This window comes from Sus scrofa, chromosome 12, assembly GCF_054392235.1.
Source record: "Sus scrofa isolate SSC_HxYL_T2T_F1_AM1 chromosome 12, Sscrofa_HxYL_maternal_Yorkshire_Landrace_v2.0, whole genome shotgun sequence".
Taxonomy (NCBI): domain Eukaryota; kingdom Metazoa; phylum Chordata; class Mammalia; order Artiodactyla; family Suidae; genus Sus; species Sus scrofa.
Genome location: NC_139394.1, coordinates 52589256 through 52601633, shown reverse-complemented (window position 1 = coordinate 52601633; position 12378 = coordinate 52589256). Strand labels below are relative to the sequence as shown.

Sequence of the window (12378 nt, the reverse complement as noted above, 5' to 3'; positions counted from 1 at the left end):
TCCGGGAGTTGCTGCTGAGGGCAGAATCAGCCAATAAGTGGTGTTGCCTACGTTTTTATCCCGCTGTTAATTAAGGAGCTGTGCAAATAGTTGGTTCCCTCTGGTGGAGTGGCTAGTGGACCGCAGTGCCCTCTGAATGCCTTCTGTGGCTGTCAGGGTATCAGACTTACGTGTCATCCATCCTGTGTCTTCCCTTCATTACTCTTTTCATCCCCTTGCCAGGAAGCTGGCTCTGTACACCAGGGGAGCTATGCTTGTTCCACTGCTGCCAGATTTTTCTGTGACCAGCCGAACCTCATCCCTGCTGATTTGGTTTCCTCCAGATTTCTCACGGACCCAGAAGTTGATCAGAAGTGGTGGTTCTGAACCCCTGTCTCTCGGCTGGGCTCAGTGGGTCCGGGCAGGTGGGCCTGCCCCTCCTCCCCTCCTCTTCCCTCTCCCCCCTCCTGCCTCACTCCCGTTTCCTGCAGGAGGACACTCTGCCATCCTGGAGCCGTCAAGCACAGCTTTGCTTTGGCAGCACCGTCGCGCACACACTGGTGGGAGAGGGGACGTGTTTATCACTTTTCCTGGAGATTATCTGTTTAAGCACTTCTCTGACAGTTACAATAACAAGGGCAGTGTGTTGTGTTTCCCAGCAGAAGGACACTTGCTGTTGAAAGATGTATAGCACTAATTAGAAATACATAACATCCGGCCACATGGCAGCCTTCTCCCGGCCGCTCCATTTCCTGATTTCATACAACTTTGACGACAGTTGGTTTATGTTTTCCATGAATATGTTCTCAGAAAAATGAGAAAGTCTCCCTGTTACCTAGGAGCCAGAAGAGTATTTCTGCTTGAGCAGATATTTGGGCAGAGGAATAGTGGGAGCTGTGGTCACCTGCCCACCTGAGAGCATGTGGGAAGGGGCAGAGCTAAGTTCAGACCTCCGGCAACTCTCTTGGTAAGAAATATTTTCATCTGACTTCCTTCGCCAGAACCATCCCCCTACACTCTTGAACGAGCCTGCTTTTGGAAAGAAGGGGAAAGGCTGTTTCACAATGTTAATGAGTTCCTCAGCTCATGTCAGGCTCCTGCTACCTGACACAAAGCCAGAGGAACCCAGGCAAATACCAAGGCAAACAATGCTTTTTCCTTTCCCCACCCCACATCACTTGTTGGCCTGGTCCAGCCCAATTCTAGGGATATATATGGGCATTTGTAAGTCTGGGGCTGGTTTCCTAGGCCTAGCCCCAAAGTGGGTAGACCTGGGAATCTGGATGCTATTTTCCCTGCTTTCTTGTATACGAGCGGGTACTTCTCAGGGACTGGCATCCTTGGACAAGCCTAAGTGAGGCGAAGGGCATTTCCTGAAGTGAGATGTCTTTCTCACTGGAGGCGGCCCTGGGTCTGAGCTGCCATTATTACTTGAGGGTAAATAACTGCCTTTTTTTTTGGCTACCCCGTGGCATATGGAGTTCCTGGACCAGTGGTCATATCTAAGCTACAGTTACGACCTGTGCCACAGCTGGATCCTCTAACCTACTGTGCCGGGCCGGGAATTGAACCTGTGTCCTGGCACTACAGAGATTCTCCTGATCCCGTTGCGCCACAGCGGGAACTACAGTAATTGTCTTTTTTTTTTTTTTTTTAACCCATTTGAAAGGTCCCAAGATTGCAAGGCCCCTGTTTTATTTGTACCTTTGTTCTTTAGCTCAGGGTCTGTAGATGTTCAGTATGTTCTTGTGGTACCGCTGAGCCTTGGAGGAGGGCCTGCCTTCCAGAAGGTTCTCTACATGAAGGGGCTAGAGAGCTGACTGAGACCCAGGCATTCTCACTCTAGCTTTGATACTGCCACCTGCTTGATCAGAGTGGAGCAGCTTACTGGTTTGTACCATCGGCCAGACCAGAACACAGCAGGGAGTGCTGCCAGGTCCTTCCTAGGGAGAAGGAGGGGGAACGGGGCGGGGAGGCTGAAGGGTTGAGGTGACTTGACCATGGCCAAGAGCAGCGCAGTCATGACGCTGCCTTTTAGCTGCTGCTCTGAGAGGTAGTTGAGCCTTTCCAGATGCAGCAGAGAGGCTGCAGTTGTTGCTACCCGACCTGGTCTCTAGACCTTCTTGTAGGAAGCTTTGAAAAGATGCCAGCCTAGACTCCCCAGAATCTTCAGTGTCATTTTTTTTAAGCAGGTCATTCTCCCCCTTGAGCCCTAAACCCAGAGTCTAACCTGAGGTTGCCATTTATCATAAAAATAGAGGCGTCTTGGTGAAAGTCTTCTCCCTTTGGCCCATCTTGTCCTTATCCAGGCTAATGAGAGTGTCTTCTTGTAGTCCTGGGCTCCTGGCAGCCCTTGGAGCTAAGATTCCCGTCCCTCCCTATCCCTTCTGAGGGCCTTCTCTGTACAGGTAACTTCTGCCTGAGACGCTCAGTTGATAGGGGGACACTAGTGTGTACTCACTGTGTCAGCTACCAGGCTCTGGCTTCCACTCATCCTGTCCTAACTTCCTCTCTTCTGGACCCACTCTCCCATTCTGGGCTTTGTTGCCGATTACAGGCAGGATGCTGGCAGTGCCTGGCAGGGGCCTAGGCCGAGCCGGGGTGGTACAGACAGCGCCGTTGCCTATAGGGAGGGTGGAGGAGAGAAGCTGGCAACTTCCCTCAGGTTGACTTACACACCTTCCCCTTCCCTGCTCCATCCTCCATCCGCTTGGTTCTTGAAGGCTTGTTTTCTGTCTCTCTAGCAGACGTTAAGGGCCTCACCAGAAGAATGAGAGTGGTGATCTATTCTAATCACATGGATTGTTACCACTTCCTTACTGCTGCCACGTTTGAATTGGAAAGTTAGAGGGTGGCGTTTGGGACCACTGGGCATCTGGAAGGCTGGCGGAAAAGCCACAATAGAAGATTTGCCACATCGATGCTATTCATATGTTGGGACCTTCTGAGCAGCAGCCTTTCCTTCTCACTCCCAGGGCTTTCTAAAGTGGTTTGGGGCTGGCTTTGCAGACTCCAGTCATGTTTGATTCCGAGGCCAAGGAGGTTAGGAATAACTGTGGTTGTGTAGCATCTCCCGAAGTCAGGACTTCAGTTAGGTCCTATCAAAAAGACTAGTGTCAGTGAGGAGAGAAGCGGGAGGGCTCCCTCTCGGCTATTGAGGTCAAAATGCAGGCAGGGACAGAGATCAAACATGTGGCTAATTATCCTTTTAACACTTGGAGATTCTGAGAGTTCTCCTGTATTACAGAGGGAGTTAACAGATCAGCTGCTGCCAGAGCAAGCAAGCCTGGCCCCTGATTCCATCTCCTGTGTGTATAGGCTGTCGTCTCCTCTGAGGCTGCAGGCTGGACGGCTGCCTTCTGTCTGTTACCTGTTCCTCTCAAGTCTGGGTGAAGTAGCTCTCGGGGGAGCCACTGAAGGAGCCAGTACAGGCGGTGGCTGGAGGGTGTGTTTGTGGCTCCCTCTAAGGAATAGCCCTGGCTGCCACCAAGGTGGCTCCTTTCCCTGACCTGCAGCCAGAGGAAGTTGGCCGTCTGAGACGGCGAGGGGGAGAGGGTGCTAGTATTGGAAGACGGATTTATTTTTTAGCCCTGGGGGAAAGAATTTGTGAAAATTAAAGCTAACTCTGATTAAGTGCTTATTATGTGCCATGAACTGTCCTGTGTAAAGTTAATGCATTCAGTGAAAATAGGTGATTTGTAAGTGTCATGTGTGTTCTCTGAGGAGAGACAGAGGGAAGAATGGAACCAGGAGTTTCCGTCGTGGCTCAGTGGTTAGCGAACCCGACTAGCATCCATGAGGACACGGGCTTGATCCCTGGCCTCGCTCAGTGGGTTAAGGATCTGGCGTTGCGTGAGCTGTGGTGTAGGTTGCAGACTTGGCTCGGATCTGGTGTCGCTGTGGCTGAGGTGTAGACAGGCAGCTGTAGCTCTGATTGGATCCTTAGCCTGGGAACCTCTATATGCCGCAGATGCGGCCCCCAAAAGACAAAAGACCAAAAAAAAAAAAAAAAAGGACCCAAATTCAAGAAGATAAAGTCAGAATTTGTATTTTTCTGATCTTGGTGGTGGTATTCCCTCTGTACATTAGAGAGACTGCTTGTTCCTATGGCTACAGAGGCAACTAAAGGGAGAGAGCATGCAGCTCTGACTCAAACAGCTTGTCTTGAGGTCGCTGGTCCTGGGGAAGTGATGGGATTACCCAGTTTACACAGGCGAGCCCTATAATACCCTGATTGGGTTCTCACCCACAGGCCAGGCAACAGGTAAGTACTTCACGTGCATTACATTACTTAGCCCTTCAGCTGCCCTTCAAGAGAGGGAATTTCACAACACCCAGCCTTAGCTGAGGAAGAGGAGCTCAGGGACGAAGCCTAGTCGGGTGGGGAGGAGGAGCCCTTGGCCACCGGGGTGCTGATGGCGTTGCCTTTGCCTCTCCTCAGACTGCTTCTCGGAGGAGTGCCGCTCTGTGATCCAGGAACAAGCCGCAGCCCTGGGCCTGGCCATGTTTTCTCTCCTGGTGCGGCGCTGCACCTGCTTACTTAAGGAGTCGGCCAAAGGTAAGCAGATGAGGGGCCCCCTGACTAACCGGAGGGCTTGCCAGCTCCTGGGTCCCGGCCAGATGAGCTCAGAATGCCACGCTGCTTTCTCCGTGGCTTCCCCCTGCCCTGCGCTTCCTCTTCCCAACATCCCCTCTTCCTTTTGCCCAGCTACCTGGTCCCACCGCCTCTGTGGCCCCCTTTCCTCTGTGGGGAACTCTGCCCTCTCTCTTCTCCTTTAGTAGTTAGGATTTTCACTCTACCTCTGAACTGCTGCGTGTTCCTGCAGCTTAAAGACAAAAACAAAAGAGAAAAGTGAGTTTGTTTCTGCCAGTGTTCACAGTTGATGTTTGGATGCTCCCTCTCTTCAAATGTCCCTCGTGGTCTGGTACCTTGTAGGGGCTATACCTACTGTGGACCAGCCATCTCAGGAGACTGCCTGGACCAGAGCAAGGGTTCTTTTTAGCCCGTGGGTTGAACCATGTCTCCATAGCCTTTAATTTTTTTTTTTTTTTTTTTGTCTTGCTATTTCTTTGGGCCGCTCCCGCGGCATATGGAGGTTCCCAGGCTAGGGGTCCAGTCGGAGCTGTAGCTGCCCGCCTACGCCAGAGCCACAGCAACGCGGGATCCGAGCCGCATCTGCAGCCTACACCACAGCTCACGGCAATGCCGGATCCTTAACCCACTGGGCAAGGTCAGGGATGGAACCCGAAACGTCATGGTTCCTAGTCGGATTCCTTAACCACTGCGCCACGACGGGAACTCCTCCATAGCCTTTAAGGCCTTCCTTAGAATTCCAAGCCTGATGGCCGAGTCACACAAGGTAGGGCTGAAGGATGCACCTTTCTTTCAGCTCTTGCATTGGTTTTGATGAGTAGTCAGGCCCCTCTGTTGTTCTCCTGCCACAACTTTTTATGAATGCCCTCCAGCTTCTGGGGCTGTGTTGGAGGGAGGGTAGGGGTAACTTTATTTTGAAACAATTTCAAATTTACAGAAAACTTGCAAGTATAATACTAAAAACTCTTACATACCCTTCACCAAGATTCCCTCGTTGTTAATATTTTACCATGTTTGCCTTAAGTTCTCTCTCTTTCCACACACACACACACACACACACACACACACACACACACTTAATGCTTATTCTTATATTTCTTCTGAACCATTTGTTGTAAGTTGCAGACATGGCAACCCTTTCCTCCCAAATACTTGGCTGTATATTTCCTAGTCACAAGGACATTCTTGTACATAACAGTACTGGTATCAAAATCAGGAAGCCAACATTGATAGAGTACTATTATTGAAGCTACAGACCTTACTGAGTTTGTACCAACTGTCCTAAAAAAAAGTTTCTTTCCAGTCTAGGATCCCCTCTAGGATCATGTCATGTCTCTCGAGTTCCCTTCAGTCTGGAATCGTTTCTCGGCTTCCTCTGTCCTTCATGATCTTGACATTTTTTAAGTGTATGGGCCATTTATTTTGCGCAATTTTTAGGTTTTTCTGGTATCTCCTCACGATCAAATTCAGGTTGTAAAGTTTTGGCAGGAATCTTGGTGCCATCTCAGGACAGCTGAGGGAAAGCTGGAAGTGGGGGCGGGGACAGGTGCTGGCAGCCAGAGTAGTGACCTCAGCCAGGCCCCAGGTGGAGCAGAGACAGCTGGCTGCAGGGCAGACCCAGTGCACTGGTTCTCTCTTTGTCCTGCTTTTCAGAATCCACTTAGGTGCTGGCACTTGGCCTTCGCTTCCGGGCCCAGCTTTCCTGTGGACTTGGTCTCCCTTCCCTAAGAGCTTGCTGCCGTCCCAGCGCCCCCGACCTCACTCAGGGGCCACAGCAGACGTAGGCCCAGTTCTCACCCTTTGCCTCTGCAGCTCAGCTGTGCTCTCCTGAGAATGAGGAGGACCAAGATGACATCAAGGTGTCGTCCTTCGTCCCAGACCTGAAGGAGTTGCTCCCCAGTGTGAAAGTCTGGTCAGACTGGATGCTCGGCTACCCAGACACCTGGAATCCTCCGCCCACCTCCCTGGATCTGCCCTCACAGTGAGTCAGCCTCGGCTCCCCCATGTTCCCCTGGCTCCCCTTCTGGTCCTCCCCCACCCCCACCTTCCCAGCCCTCTGGTCTCTGTCTTCCCGCTTCATTTGATCTTGGGTTTTCCCCTCCCTGAATGCCTTCCTCGTCCACTGATGTGTTAGGCTGCTTTTGCTGGTTCCCCAGCCTGTTCCTCCTCCTCTCTCAGTGTCTCTCTCTCTCTCTCTCTCTCTCTCACTCACTCTCACTCACTCCATAGCTTGCTTTGTTTTGTTCTTGTCTTTGCTCTTGCTAATTCGCACCACATACTCACTGTTCTCATTGTTCACACTCCCTGTCTCTGCAGCTGCCTCCTGAGTCTGGGTGGTGTCAGCCAGTGGTTGAGACGTTGTCTGTCTCCCTTTTAGTTTATCTCTGTGCTGCATCTCTCAGGCACTCTCTCACGGCTTTGCTGCTGTCCTGCGCAGTCTGTCTCCTTGCCTTCCTCTCACGACACTGTAGTGTGTAGGGAGGGGTGAGAGCATACACCTCTCTGTCCCACTCTGTCCCTGTCCCCACAGCACACCCTGCCCTGTCTCCATGTCTCCATGGGTCGGCATGGAGTGTGTTGGTCTCCAGAGTATGTGTGCCTGCTGGGCGTGTCTGTGTAGATCTCTCTGTGTTCATGTGACCTTTTTCTCTCTTTATTTATTTATTTATTTTTATCTTTTTGTCTTTTTAGGGCTGCACCCACGACATATGGAGGTTCCCAGCCTAGGGGTCGAATCGGAGCTGTAGCCGCTGGCCTACACCACAGCCACAGCAACACGGGATCCAAGCTGTGTCTACGACCTATACCACAGCTTCTTAACCCACTGAGCGAGGCCAGGGATTAAACCTGCATCCTCGTGGATACCAGTCATATTCGTTTCTGTGGAGCCATGACGGGAACTCCTTTCTCTTTTTAAAAAGTTGTGATAAAATATATAAATGAGAAAGTTTTTTAGGGTCACACCTGCGGCATATGGAAGTGCCTAGGTCAGGGGTTGAATTGGAGCTGCAGCTGCTGGCCTATTACACAGCCACAGCAACATAGGAGCCGAGTCTGCGACCTACAGCAGAGCTAACAGCAACCCAGACCCCTGACCCACTGAGCAAGGCCAGGCATTGAACCTGCATCCTCATGGATACTAGTTGGATTCGTTTCCGCTGAGCCACAACAAGAACTCCCAGTTTGCCATCTTAACCATTCAGTGCACAGTCAGTGGCATGGTGCATTCATGCTGTGTACTGTGTAAGGCTGTTTCTTATGTTTGTATCTGTGTGTGAATTATAGCTCTGGGTCTGGGTCTGGTTGTCTGTGTGTCTGGTTGTTTGGGTGTGGGGGTCTGTGTGTAGTGTGTATGTGTGTGGGGATTTGTTATTGAAGGGTCTTTCGCATGCCTTTCCATGTCTTTGTACATATATGTGTCCACATGTGTCCATTTGCTGTTTCCGTATCTTTGTCTGCATCTCTGCCTAACCTTGTGTGTGGCTCTCTTTGCAGGGTTCATGTGTCCCCATGAGCAATCTGTTTCAATGTGTGTCTTATCTCTGTGTCTTTCTGTCCACATCCATAACTGCATCTGATTCTGGGTCCATGTCAGTCCATGTGTGGTTTGGTTCTGTTCATGCCTCTCTGTGTGAGGCTGTGTCCTGTGGGAGTGTGTGTATATGTTCCTCAGTGCCTGTGCCCTGGCCCTCCTGGGCCCGTGTCATGTTTGTCTGTGACTGTGTGTGTCAGTCGAGGTCTCTCTGTCAGGGGCCAGGGACCGAGGTCTGTATGTGTGTGTCTGCCTGTATCCACCTGCCTGCCTCTTTGTTTGCCTCTATTTGTCTGTCTCTGCTGTTCATGTTTGTCTGTATCAGGGGTCAGCAAGCTATGGCCCATGAGCTAAGAATGGTTTACATTTTTAAATGGTTGAAAAAGAAAATCAAAAGCTAGGATTTCATGACTTGTGAAAAGTATATGAAAGCCCCATTTCAGTGTCCATAAAGTTATGGTAGAACACAGCCATGCTTGTTTGTTTACACTCTGTCTGTGGCTGCTTTCACACTGCAACAACAGAACTGAGAAGTTGTGACAGAGAGCGTATGGTCTACAGAGCCAAAAATACTTACTGTCTATCTGATTACAGAAAAAGTTTGCTGGCTCCTGATCTATGTCCATATTCCCATGTGTACCATTCTTCTGTGTGTTAGTGTTGCTGTGAGTGTGTGTGTGTTTGCACAAGAGTGTCTTAATGTAGTGCATGTAGGCACTTGTCTCTGTTGACTCTCCATCTCTCTCTCCCTCTCCCTTACTCTCTCTTCCTATCTCTTTCTCTCTCTTACCTCCCTTTCTCCCTTTCCTCCACCTCTCTCTCTCCCATCCTCTGTGCTGTGGTCTCTGGCAGGTGGAGTGTGCCCAGAGTTCCTTCAGGCTCGGTGTTGGGTGTGTGCATGTGTGTTTAGGAACAAGCAAGCATCCATACCCAGCATCTCGTCATTCTTCTCCAGGGCTCTTCTCTGGGAGGGGAAGGTATGGGAGGATGGAGGAGGGCTATCTAGGATGCTGCCAGTGGCATTTCTAGGGAGTGGGGAGGGCTGTGTCTCTGGACTGGGGCCACCCATGTAAGTCTCCTGGACTCATGGGTGACCCAGAGAGGGAAGGCTTCAGTGGAGATTCTGGCCAGCAGACCTTTGTGTGTGGACTCTAGATCCTCACATGTCTTCCTTGCTCCTCACCCCAAGAAGCCCTGGACCATTAAGGCTTCCCTCCCCTGCAGCCCCCACCCCAGCTTAGCTCTCTAACCATGTGGCTGATACAGTACCAAAGGAGTTGCTGCATCTTTCCTGTGAACCTTTCGAGGTTTCCAAAATGCACTCCAAGCTGAGGCCTCGTGAACCAGAGTTGAGCCCTGAGCTGGGCAGCTGTGGCCACACAAAGGAACAAACTGATCTGCTGGCTAGGGGCAGCTGTTTCCCAGCAGTGTTCCCCAAAGAGTTAACATGTACAGCCTCAAACTTTTCAGGCCATTAATCTGCAATGCCGACGAGGCAGTTTGGAAAGAAACTGACAAGGAAGGTCTCTGCTCTCCAAGTATCTGAAGCCACTGCTTCTGAGCATGTGCAGGGCCACAGAGTGTTCCTCCCTTCCTCTGGGGGCCGAGGAGGCAGACCACTCGTCCCTGGAGCTTGGGCTTTCCCTGGGTCGCCCCCACCCCAACCGAAGGTCCCTCAGGTACGGTCCACTCAGCCCCAGTTTACCCACCTCCTGGCCCTGAGGCCTGTTAACTCTCTTTTGCGACCTGTCTCACTTCATCCCTCCTCCCTCTCCCGTTCCCTTTGGCTTTTGTTTGGCTGAGGAAATGGAAAGCTCACACAGGAAGTGCTGGGCCTCATTTGCTTGAGGTGCTGAGTCTGTTTTCTCTTTGGATGCTGCAGCAAATGGCCCGTTGCCGGCTCATGCGAGCTGCTGCCCATCTTTGGGCAAGGGCTCAATCTGCAGCTGGGCACGTGCTCTGTGCTACAGCCATCCCCAGCTGGGCTTCACCTCCAAGGCTGCAGAGAGGCACGGGGGTGGGACATTTGAATCACATTTGCTTAGTCTTTTCAGACTTTTCTTCACAGGGAAGGCAAATCTGACCACATAATAGATGGGATCTGAGCTCCTAGTAAACGGGTTCCTGTAGCTGTAACTTGCTTTTTGACGGTCCAGTCTAGGCTAGAAAGTCGGGGGTGGAGAAGAGTCCCCTCTACACTGTCTGTCTTTGCAGTTGGGATCAATGACTGGTTGTCTCTGGAATGCAAGTTTAAGCATAAAGGAGAGGCTTTGCTATCCCGGGGCGACCACGAGGCGTGGTGGTTTGAGGGCTGGTGCCACTTTGGGACCGCGCATACCTGGCCTGACCACCCCTGAAGGTCATTCCACCTCATGGCCTTCCGAGCACTGGAAAAGTGGAATCAGAATTTACCTCCCTTCTTTCCAGTCCCTCTCATAACTGCCTGACACGCACGGAGTGAATACTCACCCGGTTGAGAGAGTGGCAAGGTATGGTGGTTCTGTGGGTTGCAGAGTGGCATCTTACACCCACTGATCTTCCATAGTGCGGAGGCTTTTAAGACTATAGGGCATAGCATACTCCAGAGAGTTCCATAGATGTCAGAACAGTAATCCCTCTGACACTCTTAAGGTCCTTGTGGTGCTCTTCATTTTGGAGGGTTTAGGAACGCTCTCGAGAGAGGAGGAAGGAAACGGCTTCCACTTAACGCCGCTCCTGTGTATGTTTTCAGTGGTCTTTGCCTGCGTGTGCTCTCTACAAAGACACATCCTCATCGATCCTAAGATAAGGTGACCAGATAACCTACACTTCAGTTTGCTTCTCCTCCAGAAATCCCACTCCCAAATTGTCGCCTTCATATATTTGGATCCTTATTTAATCTTCCTCCCTTCCTTCCCGGTCTTTCATTATGTTACTGTCTTTGCTTGTACAGTTAGAGTCATTTCAGAGCATCTTCCACTTTCCCCGGGGGAATTCCAGAGCACCTCATTCGTCTCCTTGGTCCTCTCCTTTTGCCTGTATTCCTCTTCTTCTTTCTGGTTAAATTTACTTTTTTTTTTTTTGGCAGTAGCCACTTAGGCACACATGGACTACTTAGAATGATGACAACAGAACATCAGTGACACTGCAGAGTGTCCAGGGCAGGATTTCAGGGCCATTTGTGCCTTCCCACACAGTGGCACTTAGTAGGTATGTCTGCTGGGATCAGCACCCAAGTTACTTGACTTCCCATTTGTATCTGCTAAGAGCTGTAATAGGATGGCTTTACATCCCAGGAAATTTTTGGTCCAGAGGATTGTAGCAGGGTGTGGAAAGTTGCCTTGAGCCACTGTAAAAGACAGTGTAGAGTGCTTTGGTCGATTTAGAACAGACCACAGTGTTCGGAGGGGCCATCTCCTTGGGGTGGGGGAGGAGCGGGGAGCACAGTTTCTGGGCGAGGCCTCGTTAGAGGGGAGGGGCAGCTCCTCCCTGTGTTACCAGTGAGCATGAGGCAGGCTGTGAGTGTCAGGTGGTGGAGAAGAGCAGAGCAGCGGGCCTCCACGAGCCTAAGCGTAGCCCCCTTGCATCCCAAGACCTTTGGCGAGGCCAGGGCAGTGGGACAACCTACCTCATTTCATAGTCTCTGCTGAAGCCAAATCTTCCCTCATCTTGATCTCTAGTTCTCAGTAAGTGAAAGAGTCAGGGGACTTTGAGAACATCCAAACCTAGCCCAGCTGTGGCAGTTGGTTTATTGCTTTCAGCTGGTACTTGAACCCAGGTCCTGGTCTTGGAGGCTTTCCCAGGTTTAATCCCCAGAGCTTTCTCTGCAGCTGTATGACACTGCGCTGACCCCGAATGAGGATAGGAAAATAGAACCAGTGCCAAGCCAGAGTCTCTTTTTCATTTGGAGTCTGGCTGTCTGCCCATGACCAGGGTTACATAATGGGAAACATAGCTGGGGCTCTGGAGAGCCCGCGTTTCACCAGGCTGCCCAGACCTTCGCATTCTGATGCTATATATCTTCCTAATTGTAGCTCGGATGCATTTATCACACTGTTGGATTGGAGTACTGATTTAAAAAGAAAAAAAAAAAAAAAAAAAAAGAAAAACCCTCCAAAAATTCCTGGACTTGCTGCCTTTCCATGGCTTGTCTTGTATAGTCTACAGAGCATGCTGGAAAAGGTTTGTAGGGAGCCCTCTGAGGTGCTGTCACATAGAGAGACATGGGGATATGTAGGGAGTATGCAGTAAGCTAATTTCCGCAGGGAGCCTACATGTGTTGACCCTGCAGACG

The 12378-nt window shown here is 50.9% G+C and overlaps 1 protein-coding gene across 7 annotated transcripts in view; it reads left to right on the top strand.

The window, feature by feature from the left end:
• Positions 1 to 12378, top strand: part of SMG6 (SMG6 nonsense mediated mRNA decay factor) — a 214180-nt gene that overhangs the window by 97453 nt on the left and 104349 nt on the right. For 5 of the 7 annotated variants that reach the window (XR_014821494.1, XM_021067586.2, XM_021067587.2 and 2 more), the window contains exons 11-12: positions 4421 to 4537; positions 6386 to 6554. Coding sequence is in view for 5 of the 7 variants with exons in the window: in XM_021067586.2 (XP_020923245.1) it covers positions 4421 to 4537; positions 6386 to 6554 (286 nt within the window). In the remaining 2 variants the exon portion in view is untranslated. Of the gene's footprint in view, positions 1 to 4420; positions 4794 to 6226; positions 6555 to 12378 lie in introns of all 7 variants that reach the window. The other 2 variants (XR_014821495.1, XM_084985389.1) reach the window with 2 other exon arrangements.